General features: G+C 45.5%; 1 protein-coding gene across 1 annotated transcript; it reads left to right on the top strand.

The window, feature by feature from the left end:
• The first annotated feature begins 2,089 nt into the window (after positions 1-2,089).
• LOC138764553 (zinc finger protein 497-like) lies at positions 2,090-3,779 on the top strand. The gene has a single exon (XM_069940641.1). It carries the CDS (start codon positions 2,401-2,403, stop codon positions 3,703-3,705), a length of 1,305 nt encoding a protein of 434 aa, XP_069796742.1. The 5' UTR covers positions 2,090-2,400; the 3' UTR covers positions 3,706-3,779.
• The last annotated feature ends 14,022 nt before the right edge of the window (positions 3,780-17,801 follow it).

Raw genomic sequence — 17,801 nt, 5'->3', positions numbered from 1 at the left:
GGAGCTGAACAGGAGCGTGGGTATGACAATGGCTCTGTACACACTGATCTGTGTGTGTTTCTTCAGGTGGTTGTTTTTCCAGACTCTTTTGTGTAGTCTTCCAAAGGTGCTATTTGCCTTGGCGAGTATGTTGTCTATCTCTTTGTCGATCCTTGCATCAGATGAAATGGTGCAGCCGAAGTAGGTAAACTGATTGACCATTTTGAGTTCTGTGTGCCCGATGGAGATGTGGGGGGGGCTGGTAGTCATGGTGGGGAGCTGGCTGATGGAGGACCTCAGTTTTCTTCAGGCTGACTTCCAGGCCAAACATTTTGGCAGTTTCTGCAAAACAGGACGTCATGCGATGGAGAGCTGGCTCTGAATGGGCAACTAAAGCGGTATCGTCTGCAAAGAGTAGTTCACGGACAAGTTGCTCTTGTGTCTTGGTGTGAGCTTGCAGGTGCCTCAGATTGAAGAGACTGCCATCCATGCGGTACCGGATGTAAACAGACAGTTTTAATAAACTAATATGTACACTAAGAGGTCTTGTCTTTTTGCAAGACGAACCTGGAAGGCTAGACTGTAGCTCTGGACTGCTTCATATACAAAATGACTGCTGGTGACCTGGTGGTTTAATTACATATCACCATGTCCCACATTAACCTTTCCTAATGACTTGATTTCTCCCTTCCCTCCATCTATTTTCCACCCGCTATTTGCATGTATTTCCACGGACCTTTTCCCTTTGTTCTCCCTGGCACTTGCATCGTGGTTTCTCATTGCCCTGCATTGCTGAATCCTCCCATCATTGTAAACTTGGCCCATTGGCCTTAGATACTCGAAGTCCCACTCTCCTCCCGCCCTTCCTTCGCTCTCTCCAGCTTCCTCTTCTATTCATATCCTCCCTCACACTCCATGCTGCCCAACTCATCCACCTCCCTCCTCTTTCCCTCTGTTTCCCTTCCTTCCACCCCTCAATGATCCTTCATACCTTTCCCACCCACCTCTCTCCCCATTACCTCTCTCTGCGCATTCGCTCCCTCTTCCCCTATCCCTTATTTCTCTATCATCCCACCACTTTAACCTCCTCTCTCCCTTCCTCTGCAAGCTCAGAACTTGGTGTTGGTCAAGAGGAGGGTTCGGAGTCGGGACTCCGAGTCGGAAATTCTGTCAGTGAAATATATACCTGAGCTCCAGGACCTCTGATCCATTTGCAGCTAATGCATTTCTGATCGACTGGGTCAGGTTCAGCTGACAGAATCGGGCAGCAGTGAAATGACCCTCCAGAGGGGGCATGTGCATTTGGATGAAATGCGGGGCAAAATTACAACTTTAACCGAGTGGGTCGGCACTGAGGTGGCCCATTTCACTCCGTCTGCCCCACCTCCTCCTCATTGGCCGAGGAGGGTGCCCAGAGGACAGTTTCCAATGCCCCCACGTGTTACACCAGAAGCGATGCATCAGCACGAGGTGGTAACAAGACTCTGGCTGGTTAAAGCTAAACGAAACTCTGGCGATGGCTAATTATGCAAAAACTGTGGCAGTTCCACACTTGTAAACATTTGCTCTCTTTATAAAGCACACATTCATGCACATTTTAAAGCATCGGCCTTGCGCCTGAACTGTGGTGCCTATAACTTTTGGCGGGAGGGGTCGTTTCGGATCTGGGAGGGAAATCTCCCTCCCGGCTTCCGAGCAAGACCTTGCAAAAAGGGAAATACTTGGAGCACATCGCACGAACAACACAGACAACATGCTGCAGATGCCCAACCCGTGAGAGAAAGAGAGAGCTCTTCCCTTACCTGTTACAGGATGCCATGCTGACGGGCACAAACAGGATAACGGGATAAAACTTAAGGAGGGAACAGGTGGATCCAGCTGGACGCGGAGAGGAGAACGAAGCAGAGAAATGATGGGGCGAGGGCAGAGACCAGGATGGGAGGGAAGGAGACGGAGGAAGAGAGTCATTCCCTTCACTCCCTGTGGATGCTGCCTGAGTTTCTCCAGCATTTCCGTCTATTTGCTTCTCTGGGTTCGCTACAGATTCCAACGGCTGCTGTTGGACGCTGAATCTGTCAATCAGCGCAGAGGGCGGGGATAACGGCGCAGAACGTTTGCCGTGACGTAATCCTGGTGTGAAACAATTGTTTCCCCCCCCACTCCCCCACGCTTGTCGGGGACCGAAGGTGATTCAGCGCCGGGTGCAGAACGCGGCACTGCGGGGCTCGCGTGGTTCCGGGGCTTGCAACGCCCGGCTAGAGGACTCTTCTCCCCGGGTCCCGGCCCCAGTCCCAGCCTCGCTATTGATTTAACCCGAGGCCCAGCTCTCCGGGACCCTCCATCGGGCTGAGCCCGCGCTGTGACTCCGGGGCGGGACTCCATTGATTTATCCACTGGTGATATCCTCTCGTCCCCACAGCGATGAACCCGTTTCAGTGCTCCGACTGCGGGAAGAACTTTAAAAGGTCGAGTAAGTTAAGGAGACATCGGTGGGTCCACACCGGGGAGAGACCGTTCACTTGCCCCGAGTGCGGCAGGGGCTTCACCCAGTCCTCCGATCTGCTGAGACACCAGAGGGTCCATAATACAGAGAGGCCCTTTTCTTGCCCTGAGTGTGGCGAGGGCTTCACCCAGATCTCCAGCCTGCTGAGACACCAGCAAGTCCACAACACGGAGAGGCCCTTCACCTGTCCCAAGTGCGGCAGGAGCTTTGCCCGGACATCCAGCCTGCTGAGACACCAGCGAGTTCACACTGGGGAGAGGCCCTTCACCTGCCATGACTGCGGGAAGCGGTTCGTCTGGTCCTCCAACTTGCTGAGACACCAGCGCATTCACAGCGGGGAAAAGCCTTTTACCTGCCCTGAATGCGGGAAGTGCTTCGCCAACAAGTCCCATCTTGACAGACACCAGTGGTTCCACACTGGGGAGAGGCCCTTCACCTGCCCTGAGTGTGGCAAGGGTTTCACCCAGATCTCCAACCTGCGCACGCACCAGCTGGTTCACACCAGGGAAAGGCTTTTCACCTGCCCTGAGTGCGGGAAGGGCTTCACCAACAGGATCAACTTTGAGAGACACCAGCAGTTCCACAATGGGGAGAGGCCATTTACCTGTCCCAAATGTGGCAAGGTCTTCACCACGACCTCCAGTATGTTGACCCACCAGCGGATCCACACTGAGAAAAAGCAATTCACCTGCCCCGAGTGCAGCAAGAACTTCAACTGTCGATCAAACTTGCTGAGCCACCAGAAGATTCACAAGAATGACAGGCCATTCATCTGCCCTGAGTGCGGGAAGGGCTTCACTCAGTCCTCCCACCTGCTGACCCATCAGCTGCTCCACACTGGGGAGAGGCCGTTTGTTTGCTCCGAGTGCGGAAAGGGATTCACTCAGGCCTGCGACCTGCGGAGACATCACCGGGTCCACACAGGGGAGAGACCATTCACCTGCCCCGAGTGCGGCAAGGGCTTCACCAAGATGTTCAACCTACTGACCCACCAGCGCCTTCACACCGGGGAGAGGCCATTTGTCTGCCCTGATTGCGGAAAGGGCTTCACTCAGTCCTCGAACCTAAGGTCCCACCAGCGGGTTCACACTGGCGAGAGGTCGTTCAGCAGTGGCAAGACTTCACCCAGTCAGCTGGCCTGTAGAAGCACCAGTGGGTCCACAAGTGAGCCAGATTTTGACCAGCGTTGGACCATGTCCACCACGCCATCTCCGTCCAGCTGATCTTAACAGTCCCTGTAACAGTCCTGCAGCTGAATGTACTTGGCACATGCCAAATAAATGACCTAGACCTTGAAGATCTGACGTGTTGTCTGTTGAATAGCAAGGGCTGGACTTGGGCTTCAGTTAGGATTATGTGAATGGCCTTTCTGCTGGTGAGTCACAGAACAGAAACAGGTCATTTGGGCTATCTATTATTCTGTCCAGTCCCATTAATTAAGGTGACTGATAGCTTCTCCCTCCTTTCCCTATTCTGATGATGGAGGAACAGGGGAGTGGGATTAAGGAGCCTGGCCATTTGGAGAGTAATGGAGTAAGTCTGGAAGCCTTTGCCATGTGGGAATGGGTGTTTCTTCAACTGTCCTTTGAAAGCTCAAGATGAACGAATGTTTCCAAACCAAGGGGTATGGGGCACTGGTGGGCATTTGGAGTTGGATTAGCGATCAGCTGATGGGTTGTAATATTGTTCAGTGAAGAAAACAGGCCCTTTGGCCCAGCTTATTCATGCTGGCCTCATTTGGCCCACATCCCTGTTACACCCTTTTGATCCATCTAAGTTCACCCACTTCCAGGACTGCCTCTGGCAGCTCATTCCACATGCCCACCACCCCCTGTGTAAAGTTAAATAGGGGAGTCTGCAGACGCTGGGTCTGCAGTGCGATACTGGAGAAACTCAGCAGGTCGCTCAACATTTACAGGTTAACCCTCGTTTCGGGCCTGGGCCGTTCATCAAGGTTTGAGCAAAACGCAGGCAGTCACCTGAATAAAAAGGAGGAGGGGAGGGAGGAAAGGGGGAGGAGCTCCCGCTAACAGGAGAGAGGCCATAGGCGGATACAGGTGGGTTGGAAGAAGAGAAAAAAGCTGAGATATGATTAGGGGTAGCTCTGATTGGGAAGAGCAGTGGGGAGCTGGGGGAAAGGAGATTGGGAAAAGGGAAAGAGAGAGAGACTTGCTGGAGGGGTTTAATGGAAACTGGAGAAGTCAAAGTTAATCCCGTCTGTTGGAGTGTCCAGATGGAATATTAGATGTTCCTTCAATTGGTTTGGCTGTGGGCAGACATGTGGGTGTGGGAATGGGGCCTAGCATAGAAATGGTTGCTCACTGGGAGGTCCCGTTATTTTCACCAGACAGAGTGAAAGTGCTAACGAAACGATCTCCCATTCTTGTGTCCAGTCTCTGATACAGAGGAGGCCACATTGGGAACAAATTCCCCTTTGGGACTGTTGTAAATCTTTCACCTCTTGCCTTAAATCTCTGTCCTCTAGTTTTAGATTCCCCTACCCTGGGGAAAAGATGATTACTGATGACCTTCTCCGTGCTCTTGGTGATTTTATAAATCTCCGTAAGGTCCTTCCTCCCTCAGCCCCTCTGCTCCAGACTCTCCTCACAATTCACAAGAATGTTGAATCCTTTTTTGGCTCATTCAGCCTCGTTTGAGGCAATTTCTCTGCATTCCCACAGTTTCCCAGAAACACAATGGGGCTGTTGGTCAATTGGGTGGTACGGATTCACAGGCCGAAATGGCCTGTTACCATGCTGCATGTTTAAATTTAAATTTTGTAATATAAATTGCAGTCTATGTCCACCTGCCTTTGCTGCAGCTTCTCCCAGACTGATGCACGGAAGGGACTCTCCTCATGCCAGCCCCAATCATTTTGCAGCCAACTCCTTTGGTTCTTCTCCCTTGGATCTCTGCCAAGATCCCACCACCAAACACACCTTTCCCCTTCCCTCTCCACCGGGATCCGCTCCCTCTGCAACTCCCTCGTCCACTCGTCCCTTCCTCCTAATTCACCCCCTACCCCACCCGAGAGCCACCCCTGTGCTACACCCACATCTCCTGGCTCGCGTCCCAAACAGTCCTTACAAGTGAAGCAACATCTGACTCTGCAAGGCATCATCCACTGTATCTGGGGCTTATGCTGGGGCCTCTACATCGGGGAAACTGGACACAGACTGGGAGATTACTTTGTTGAGCACTTTCCCTCTGTTCGCTGCAACAGCAGTTACCTACCATGTGAATTCCATGTACCATTTCCACACTGACTTATCAGTCCGTGGCCTCATTTACTGCCAGAATGAGGCTACCTGCAAATGGGAGGAACAACTTATATTCTGGCCCGGCGTCTCCAACTGGATGGTGTGAATATCGACTTCTCCAATTTCCTTTAACACCCTCTCCCAGACACTCTTCCCCATCCCTCTGGCTCCCTTCCAGCTCCCCACACTCTTCCTGTCCAATCAGAGAACTGCCTCACTGTTATACTCAGCAGTATAAAGCCCACCACATGGTCTAACTTGAATTTTTTCCCCCTTGAGATGATTGCTTTCTCCAGGTTTTGAGCTGTGGATGATGCTTTGTTGTTGCTTTGTACATGAGTTTGTTCTCTGTTGTGAATTCCATACTTCACACATGCCCAGGTCTTGTTGCTTCTTGACCCCTTTCAACATTTCCCCCATTACTTCTTCACAACCCTCTGTCCTCTTCCCCATCACCTCAGCTTCTTTCCCTTCTGCCCTTCCTCCTGTACCCACCTGTTGGCCTGTTCCCCCTCCCCCTCAGTTCTCATTGCCCCACACACTCTCCTACTTGCTTCACCATCTCTCTGATCCCTTTCCTACTCTTTCCCCTCCCCCCAAGCACCTTCCCTGTCCGTCACCCACACCCTACACTGTCCCAACCCTCCTCCCCTTTACCCTCTCCCTCATCCCCTCAATGCTCTTTTGCTTCCTCCTTTCATCTGCCACCTGCCAGCCCATGCCCCTTCCCCACCCAGCTCAGTTCTCCGGTGAAGGGTTCCTGCTCAAGACGTCGATGCTCCAGACCAGTTCAGAAGCAGGTTGAAACCTGGCCATTTGGAGAGTAATGGAGTAAGAGTCTGGAAGCCTTTGCCACGTGGGAATGGGTGTTTCTTCAACTGTCCTTTGAAAGCTCAAGGTGAACGAATGTTTCCAAACCAAGTCTGCTTTGAGTGCACTGACTGCAACATGTTCAAAGAAGCAGCAACCAGTGGTGACTGCATCAATCTGGAGCAGTCCATGGCATCAATGCCCAGTGACATCAGTAAGTGTTTGGACAATGTCACCGTGCCCACGCCCATCATAACTTGCTCCGTTTAGGTTTCCTGGATGACTGCGGAGGTGTGTGTGCTGCACAGGAACTGAGATGCTGCCTTCAGAGAGGGCATCAAGGTAGCCCTAGTTATTGCATGAGCCAAGCTGTGTAAGGCCATGATGGACGCAAAGCATACACATGCCCAGCACATTCACAGTCACTTCCCGGACAGCAAAGATATGCATGGGGAAAGACCTCCAAGACATCACCAACCACAAGACCACACCAACCAGCTGGGCTGGTGATGCCTCCTTCCCAAATGAACTGAACAACTTATACACACGCATTGAGATGAAAAGTGATGTTGCAGCGAAGAAAGCCGTTCCTCCAAATGATCAGGCGTGGTGTCTTGCAGTGGCTGATGTGAGGAGTGAGCTAGGGAAGGTCAACCTGTGGAAAGTTGCTGGACCGGATAACATCCCCTCCAGAGTGCTCACGGGATGTGTGGCTCAGCCGGCAGATGTTCATCTTTAACATCTCCCTGAGAAGGGCCGTGGTCCCAACGTGCTTCAAAGCTGTCACCCTGTGCCGAAGAAGTCAGCTGTATTCTGCCTCAATGACCACTGCCCTGTCGCACTCACGCCCATCGTCATGAAGGGTTTCAGGAGGCTCGTCATGGGGCACATCAAGCTCCTGCTGCCCCTGTCACTAGAACCCCTGCAGTTGGCATACAGATCCAACCGTTCTACAGATGATGCCATGCCCACCGCCCTCCATCTAGCCCTCAGCCACCTGGAACACAAGGACTCGTATGTACAAATGCTGTTTATTGACTTCAGCTCAGTATTCAACACAATCGTACCACACTACCTGATAAGGAAGTTGAATCCAAACACCTTCCTCTCCAATTGGATTCTTGACTTCCTTTCGGGGAGACCTCAGGCCATCTGGATTGGTAACAGCACCTCCAAGACCATCACACTGAGCTCAGGGGCCCCCCAGGGCTGCGTGCTCAGTGCACTGCTGTTCATGCAGCTAAACACAGCTCGAACCATTATCATCAAGTGTGCTGACAGCACAACCGTGGCAGACAGAGATGAGGTGCAGTAGCTAATGGACTAGGGCTGAGCCGACAACCTGTGTCTGAATGGTAAACAAACATGGAGATGGTTGTCGACCAAGAAGGTCTAGAGGGACCACCCTCTGCTGATCATTGATAATGCCACCATTGAGGTTCCTTGGAATGCACAGTGGAGAATCTCACCTGGTCTCTGAACACCAGCTCCATAGCCAAGAAAGCCTAGCAGTGCCTCCCCCATCCTCCATCCTCACTACATTCTACAGAGGATGTATCAAGAGCATCCTGTACAACTGCATCACCGCCTGCTTTGGAAGCCGAGCCTCCTTGGACTGCAAGACCCTGAAGAGGGTAGTGAAGACAGTGGAAAAAATCACTGCTGCCCTCTTCCCACTATGAAGGACATTTACAACATTTGATGCTGGCGAAAGGCAATATTGAGAAGGGCTCCACACACCCTCAAGTAAACTGTTCACCCTTCTGCCATCGGGGAGGACGTACTGCAGCACTACGGCCCATATGCCCAGGTTGGGCAACGGTTTTCTTTCCCCAAACCATCAGAGTCCTGAATTCCCAGAACATGTGCATAAAATTCTTTGGTACCAGGGACTCTCACAGTAAATGTCTTAATATTTTTTGTGTTTAACTTCTATTCTAATCTGCTCAGTGGTCCTGGAGAAACATTATCTCGTCCTTAGCGAGTGAGCATGGTATGAACGATAAATAAAGGTGACTTAACTGTCAATTTTGTTCCACAGATGCTGCCCAACCCACTGAGTTTCCCCAGCACTCTGCACCCTGCTCTAGATTTTCAGCATCTATGAGCTTCTCATTTGTTCTCCTTCACTACTGGACCCCTGTGTGGGTTGAACATCTTTGATCAGCAGGTGGTCCAGGTTCACCCACGCGAGCTCACGGCTCTTGGTTAAAATCTTGTCTGGAAAAAGTCCACCTCTGACACTCCCCCTACCCCTCATCCATCGTGCTGGATTCCCATGTCCGAGCTTTGGGAATTTAAACCTTGGGCCCCACAGGTGCGAATGCAGGCACTGAATTCAAGTTCAATATCACCTGATTGAACATAAATAACCAGATGAAAGTGTTTCTCCAGTGAGGGAGAGGGAGACACTCACATGACATTGAATTAGACATGGGCTTTGTGGGAGAAAGGAGAAGCGACTTACTGTGGGATGGCATGGTTGGTATAGTGGTTAGCACAATGCTGTAACAGTGCAAGTGATCAGAAGCAGAGTTCGGATCCCACGCATCTGTAAGGAGTTTGCACATTCTCCCTGAGTCTACCTTCATCTTCCCCAGGGGATCTGGTTTCCTCCAACCATTCAAAACAGACCGGGCTTTGTAGGTTAATTGGGGATAATTGGGTGGCACAGACTCGTGGGCTGTATGTCTAAATTTAACTCGATGCCTGTGACAGTGGTTTGCCTCGATGATCAATACTGGGCCCATTGTTGCTTGTCATCTATATCAAAGTTCAAATTTATTGTCAGAGTACATAAATACACGACATCACACACAACCCTGACATTCTTTTTCCTGTGCGCCAGGTAGAATTTCTACTTCTCGGTGGTACAACAAAACTGTTCTCAAGAAAAGATACAGAGACAAAAGAGAAATATATATCTTTCTTTGGCTTGGCTTCGCGGACGAAGATTTATGGAGGGGGTAAAAAGTCCACGTCAGCTGCAGGCTCGTTTGTGGCTGACAAGTCCGATGCGGGACAGGCAGACACGGTTGCAGCGGTTGCAGGGGAAAATTGGTTGGTGTTGGGTTTTTCCTCCTTTGCCTTTTGTCAGTGAGGTGGGCTCTGCGGTCTTCTTCAAAGGAGGTTGCTGCCCGCCAAACTGTGAGGCGCCAAGATGCACGGTTTGAGGCGTTATCAGCCCACTGGCGGTGGTCAATGTGGCAGGCACCAAGAGATTTCTTTAGGCAGTCCTTGTACCTTTTCTTTGGTGCACCTCTGTCACGGTGGCCAGTGGAGAGCTCGCCATATAACACGATCTTGGGAAGGCGATGGTCCTCCATTCTGGAGACGTGACCCATCCAGCGCAGCTGGATCTTCAGCAGCGTGGACTCGATGCTGTCGACCTCTGCCATCTCGAGTACTTCGACGTTAGGGATGAAAGTGCTCCAATGGATATTGAGGATGGAGCGGAGACAACGCTGGTGGAAGCGTTCTAGGAGCCGTAGGTGGTGCCGGTAGAGGACCCATGATTCGGAGCCGAACAGGAGTGTGGGTATGACAACGGCTCTGTATACGCTTATCTTTGTGAGGTTTTTCAGTTGGTTGTTTTTCCAGACTCTTTTGTGTAGTCTTCCAAAGGCGCTATTTGCCTTGGCGAGTCTGTTGTCTATCTCATTGTCGATCCTTGCATCTGATGAAATGGTGCAGCCGAGATAGGTAAACTGGTTGACCGTTTTGAGTTTTGTGTGCCCGATGGAGTTGTGGGGGGGCTGGTAGTCATGGTGGGGAGCTGGCTGATGGAGGACCTCAGTTTTCTTCAGGCTGACTTCCAGGCCAAACATTTTGGCAGTTTCCGCAAAGCAGGACGTCAAGCGCTGAAGAGCTGGCTCTGAATGGGCAACTAAAGCAGCATCGTCTGCAAAGAGTAGTTCACGGACAAGTTTCTCTTGTGTCTTGGTGTGAGCTTGCAGGCGCCTCAGATTGAAGAGACTGCCATCCGTGCGGTACCGGATGTAAACAGCGTCTTCATTGTTGGGGTCTTTCATGGCTTGGTTCAGCATCATGCTGAAGAATATATATAAAGAAATGGAAACAAACTGACAGTGCAATACAGAAAAAAATCACTAATAAATAATGAGCAAGATAAGAGTTCTTAAATGAGTTTCTGATTTTGTTGATGGTGAAGGGGTAGCAGCTGTTCCTGAACCTGGTGGTGTGAGTCTTGTGGTGCTGATGCCTCTTTCCTGATGGCAGGTGCGAGGACAGAGCGAGTACAGGGTGGTGTGGATCCTTGATTGTGTGCAGTTCTGGTCTCCAAGTTATAGGAAGGATATCAATAAGGTAGAGAGGGTGCAGAGAAGATTTACTAAAATGTTACCTGGATTGCAGTATCTAGAATATGGAGAAAGATTGAGTAGACTGGGTCTTTATTCATTGGAGTGTAGAAGGATGTAGGGGGATTTGATAGAGGTATATAAAATATGAGGGGTGTAAATAGAGTAGATGTGAATAGGCTTGGAATGAGGGGTCATAAGTTAAGGGTTAGGGGGCAAATTTTTAGAAGTAGCATAAGAGGAAGCTTCTTCACTCAGAGAGTGGAATGACCTTCCAGAAGAGGTGGTTGTAGCAAGGTCAATTTTGTCACTATAGAGGAGGTTGGATGAGTACATGGATGTGAGGGGGTTGGAGGGCTGTGGGCAGGGAGCAGGTAGGTAGAACAAGTGGAGTTTCACTTAAATCAGTGCGGACTAGAAGGGCCGATATGGCTTGTGTCCATACTGTAATTGTTTTATGGTTATTTAGATGGTTGATGATTGTTGCTGCTCTCAAACAGCAGCGTTCCCTGTAGATGTTCTCGATTTATTTCAATGATCTGAATGATAATGTGGTAAACGGGATCAGCAAGTATGCAGATGATGCAAAGATTGAAAGTCCAGTGGACAGTGAGGAAGGTTTTCAAAGCTTGCAGTGAGATCCAGACCAGCTGGAAAAATTAGCTGCAAAAAGGCAGATGGAATTTAATGCAAACAAGTGTCAGTTGTTGCACTTTGGGACCTCAAACCAAGAAAAGACTTGCAAAGTGAAGGGTAGGGCACTGAGCAATGCAGAACAGGGATCTGGGAATGCAGATATATACAGCACCCTCCATGTTGGCAACAATATCACATTTGTCCTTTATTTGCCCCTGTGGTACAGAGTTTAAATTTGTGATCAAATTATCCATGTGTGATTAAAGTGTACATTTCAAGTTTTATTCAAGGTTATTTGTAGACATTTTGCTTTGGCCACGTCGAAATTACAGCACATTTTGTACATAGTTCCCCCATTTTATGGCACCATAATATTTGGGGCAGAGCAATGAGTTGGTATATTAAAGCAGTCAAGTTTAGCACTTCTGTAAAAACACAAAGCTGGAGAAATTCACTATTACTTTTACATGTTTAGTACTCTGTGACTCATGGACATCACCAGGTGCTGAGTATCTTCTCTGGTTATGCTCTGCCAGGCCTCTACTGCAGCCGTCTTCAGCTCCTGCTCATTTCGGGGGTTTGTCCCCTTAATCTTTTTCTTTAGCATCTGGAAGGCATGTTCAATTGGATTTAGATCAGGTGACTGATTTGGCCATTCAAAGACTTTCCAGTTTTTAGCATGAAAAACTCCATTGTTGTTTTAGCTGTATGTTTGGGATCATTGTCTTGCTGTAGAATGAAGTGCCGACCAATGAATTTGGAGGTATATGCTTGAACCTGAGCAGATAAAATGTTATATACCTCTGTATTCATTTTGTTAATGTCATCAGCTGTCAATGAAGATGAGATGTGATGTGACAAGCCTACATGCCCAGGTCATAACACCCCCACCACCATGTTTCACAGATGAGGTGGGCAGTTCCTTTATGCCTCCACCCTTTGTTCTTGCCATCACTGTGATACAGGTTAATGTTGGACTCATCTGTCCACAAGACCCTTTTCCAGAATTCTGCAGGCTCTTTTAAATACTTCTTGTCAAACTATAATCGAGCCATCCTCTTTCTGTGGCTAACTAGTGGTTTGTATCTTGCAGTGTAGCCTCTGTATTTCTGTTCATGAAGTCTTCTGTGAACTGTGGTCATTGACACATCCAGACCTGCCTCCTGAGGAGTGTTTCTGATCTGTTGGACAGACATTTGGGGATTTTCTTTCATTATGACAAGAATCTTTTTGTCATCAGCAGTGGAGAGTCTTCCTCGGCCAACCGGTCCCTTTCTGATTACTAAGCTCGCCAGTTCACTCTTGTTGATTTTGGTCATCCTAATGTTTGACCAATATCGCTTCCTGTTTTATTGTTTTTTATGATGGAGGGGTGCAAAATTATGAGTGTAGACAGAGTAAATGCAGACACGCTTTTCCACTGAGGTTGGGTGAGACAAGAACTAGAAAAGATGGTTTCAGGGTGAAAGATGAAATGTTCAGGGGGAGTGAGTGTATTCTCTCTATGAATGGCCGTGGAACAAGCTGCCAGCTGAAGTGGTGAATGTGGGCTCAATTTTCACATTGAAAAAAGTATATAGATGGGTGGGGTATAGAAGGCCATGGTCTGGATGCAGGCCAGTGGGACTAGGCAGGATAATAGCTTGGCACAGACTAGATGGGCCAAAGGGCCTGTTTCTGATTTCAAATTATAAATATATAATTTGAAACAAATGTTCATCAATCCCTGTGTGAAGAAATTATTTCCCAGCCTGCAGTCATGAGTTTGATGCTCCTGTACCTCCTTCCTGATGTAATAGGTCAAAGAAACAGGATGGAAAGGCTCCTCAATAATTCTTTGAGTCTAAGCTGACCAAAAGAATATCTGCTTCAAATCTCTCTCTGACACTTGTTGACTGGTGTTTGGAAACTCCTCTCATCCACGCCCTTTGTTGCTTTATTTGGTTTGTCTCTACAAGAGGAAATATCTCTGTCCTCAATCCAGAGGAGAATCTTAGCTTTTGCTCCATTGATAACCAGACGAGCAATTTTGATGGTGGAAAGACATTTTCACCCACTCACAGTCAGTGGTTACATGGTATCGTGTCTTATTTAAGTTGGGGAAAAAATTAGATCTAATATTAAAGATGTAAAGTGTGAATTTGAGAAGCTGTAGGGCCCATTCATGGATTATTATCATCATCTGAGGAGTGAAGTGGTGTGGATGCTCCAGAGGTTACCTGCCTGGCTGATATTCGATTCATATTTACAATCTATACAGATAAACCTTGTTTAGATGGAGGGGGGAGATTAGTGGGGAGAAATTTATTAAATAGAAGAGAATTTAATCCAGTTAAGAAGATTTTATGGGAGATAGGATATCTGTTTGTATTACAACATCCAGCAACCTTTAAGGTCTTCATACCTGATGGAGAAAATAAGTACTTTTCGAGCTTTGTAGAAGCTGAAGATTTTGCACAAAATCTTCCAAGAGTTCAGAAGGAATGAAGAATAAAAAGATACGCTGATGTTTTTGTTTCTTTAATGAGCTTAATTTCTTTGGTAGTATTTTTTTAATATGGCGAAATAATTTTGAATATTGTATACTGATTTTTTTGTCTTTATTTTTATCATCTTTGTTTAGTCTATGGGTTTTCTTAAGTAAGATTTAAAGAAAGGAAAATGTTCCGGAGGTGGTTGGAGAGGGTAGGAGGTTCTGACTTCTATTGGATAATGTAGGTAGTGTGACTCCGATCACGGCCCATAAAATAGAGGGAGGTGGATTGGACTTTATTATTTCAAAACCGACTGGGGATGGTTAATTTTATTTATATATAGTTAACAGTTTGGTTTTGTGTACTTTAATTGTATTTTTCTTCTTATCTGGATGGCCAGAGGAGGTACGTGCAAGCATGCTGGGTTTGGAATGATAGTTGTGGGAGGCAGAGGTCATTTAAGATGAGTAATACACTCAAGTTTGTAAATTATAATGTGAATGGGTTAAAAAGGTCCGTGAAAAGGAAAAGAATATGAACATATTTTAAGAAGATGAGAGTAGATATGGTTTTTTTTGCAAGAAACTTATTTAACTGAAAAGGAACATTTGAAGTTAAAGAGAGATTGGGTTGGACACATAGTAGCCTCTTCTTTTAATTCTAAGGCACGAGGTGTGAAAATTTTAGTGAAAAAGCATACTCCAATTAAAATACAAAATGTAGTAACAGATCCTGCTGGGAGATATGTGATGGTGCATTGTCAAATATTTTTTTGGAATTATGGATGCTTCTGAACCTGAATGCACCCAATATAGAGGATGAGAAATTTATTCAAGAAACTTTTTTGAATTTAGCAGAAGCACATGAGAATATTTTAATAGGAGTCTTTAACTTTTTCTAGATCCATTCTGAGAGAACTACAACAGAAGTAATAAGGTCTAAAGCATCAAAAGCTACAGTGGTATTAAAGAGGGTTCTGAATTTAATAGATACATAGAGGCAAATTCATTTTTGAGAAAGAGACTATTCTTTTTATTCAAGCAGTCATGATTCTTATTCCAGAATTGATTTATTTTTATTATCTGCACAAGTACAAAGTAGGATATTAGATGCTGAATATAAAACAAGAAAGTTATCTGATCACTTGCCTTTGTTAATCACTATTATAATGCCAGATAAAGAGAAATTGGTTTATAGATGGAAACTGAATTCAATATTATTAAAAAGAAAAGACTTCTGTGACTTTGTTAGAGGACAAATTCAGCTATTTTTGTGATACAAATTTGAATTCAGTGAATGCTAAATTTGTAATATGAGATGCCTTAAAGGCCTATTTGAGAGGACAAATTGTAAGTTTTACCTCTAAACTTAAGAAAGATTACATGAAAGAGGTATATCAATTGGAGTAAAAAATAAAGGTATCGGAAAATGATCTTCAGAAGCAAAGTTCCAAAGATAAATGTAGGCAACTGATTAATTTTAAAAAAACTTCAATATAACACATTACAAACTTTTAGAACTGAAAAAAAAATGATTACACAAACTAAACAGAGGTTTTATGAATTATGTGAACAAGCTCATAAAGTACTTGCATGGCAATTGAAATTGGAATAGGCTTCAAGAACAATTAATGCAATTAAAATGATTTGAATGTGATTAGTTATAAACCTCGAGAAATAAATAAAACCTTTACAAACTTTTATTCTAAGCTCTAGCTCAGTCTTTTAAGATGATAATAAAATAGATATTTATCTAGAATAAAATTGAATATCGATTGAATATGGAGAACAACAGAATTGAGTGCATGTTTTACACAATTAGAGATAAAGGAGGCAATGTTCATTACAAAGTAATAAATCCCCAGGAGAAGATGGTTTCCCATCTACTTATATAAAGAATTCATATATATATATAAATTATATATATAATCAATATATATATAAAATCAATATATATATTGATTCCTATGTTTATGGAAATCAGGCATCAATGACTCATACACATTCAAACTCATATTCAACTGCATTAATCGATGTGATAACAAAAAAGATAGAGTTTCTTTAAAACCATCATATCGACCTATCTCATTATTAAATGCAGATTATAAAATACTTGCCAAAATATGGTGAACAGAGTTACTAAATTATTCCCAAATTAATAAACATGGATCAGACAGGCTTTGTGAAAAAGCAACAATTGGCAGACAATGTGGCAAGGTGAATGAGTCTTATACATTCAGCACAAAAAAGGAAAGATTTGAATGTTGCAGGGGCCCTAGATGCAGAAAAAAGCATTGATAGACTATGAGTTCTGAGTTCAGCCTGTTGAAAGCCCTTGTGGTCCTTTCAAGAGGAAATGGCTGGCTTGAGTGTTTCACCTGAAATAAGGAAAACAAAAGGAACTCTGTGGTGACCTACAGAAGAAGAGGTTATCATTTGGAAAACTCATAATGGGGCAAGTTTCTTCGACAAGACACTGAAGTGGCTGATCAGAGGGAATCAGTTTGTGTCCAATAAGCAACAAATCTCTCTCTGAAACCAACAAGAACTTTCCTGAGTGGTAACCAATTACCTTTAAGCTCCATACCTTGGTGCACAGTATAAGAATTGCCGGATACCAGTGAACCTGGAGGAGTCAGAAGTGAGATTGGACTATGAATCAAATAACTTTTCTGAACTTATAAACATTACATACACATGCGCTTAGAATTAAAAGGGGTTTAAGTTAGGTTAAGTTAATAGTTATAAGTTAAAGTTTGATCCTGTTTTTATGTTTAAAGATAATTAAAAACAACTTTTATTTAAGTAACCATTTATTTTGGTGAATTTTTATTGTTGCCGGGTTTTTGGGTCCTGTGGGCCCATAACAGAACAAAAGGAAGTCCATCACCTAAGACATCTATGATTAAAAATAATCTTATACCTTTCACTAAAGATAATCAATTTTTAAATATTTGGTTTCATAAAGGCATTAAAAATATAGAAGATTGTTATGAACAAGGTCAATTTATGTCATTTCAACAATTAAGGAATGAATACGGAATTACCCGGAATACACTTTTTTGTGATCTTCAACTGAGAGGATATCTGTGGGAAATGTTGGGTCCAACACTTTTACAGCTTGTAGTGAGCTGGAAACTCTCATCAGGAGAGGTAATACTAAAAATTTATCTCTGAAATGCACATTTTATTACACAGGGAGTCAATAAATCTAGACAGAAATGGGAGGCTGTGCAGCGGTACGCTGGGTGGGGGTGGGGGAGTGGGCAGAACCAGCACGAACAGCTCCAACCTTACGACAACTAGACACAACAGGCTCCTATCTACTGGCAACTAGCCACTACAGCCATGAGGAATAGTGACTTAGCAACACCCGTATGTCCACGCAGAAACCCTGGCCCATTCAATGTGAATGTCATGAGGTAGTATTTACTCCAGAGATCATTACACCAGATCACCTGCTGCTTGTCTTTATCAAGCCTGACAGCACACCAGTAAAGGCTTTTGCTCTTCTCTGGCTGAAACATGAGGTGTGGTTTTGTTATTCATCCCATTTCAACATGATGGCATATGTCCATAATTTACATCTAACACAGCAGATCTAAATATTGCAATTGATGAGAAAAGTTGGTCAGATCTTTGTCGAGAATGTATGACAAATTCTATAAATGTAAGGTATAGATTAGTTCAATATAATTATCTGCATCAATTATATTTGGTGTTGCAAAAAATTGAATAAATGAATTTGGATTTATCAGATAAATGGTTTTGAGGTGGTGAAGAGACAGGAACTTTTTTTTTTTACACTCTACTTGGTCATG

This window comes from Narcine bancroftii, chromosome 5 (assembly GCF_036971445.1).
Source record: "Narcine bancroftii isolate sNarBan1 chromosome 5, sNarBan1.hap1, whole genome shotgun sequence".
NCBI lineage: Eukaryota > Metazoa > Chordata > Chondrichthyes > Torpediniformes > Narcinidae > Narcine > Narcine bancroftii.
This window is presented reverse-complemented; position numbering and strand designations above follow the sequence as displayed.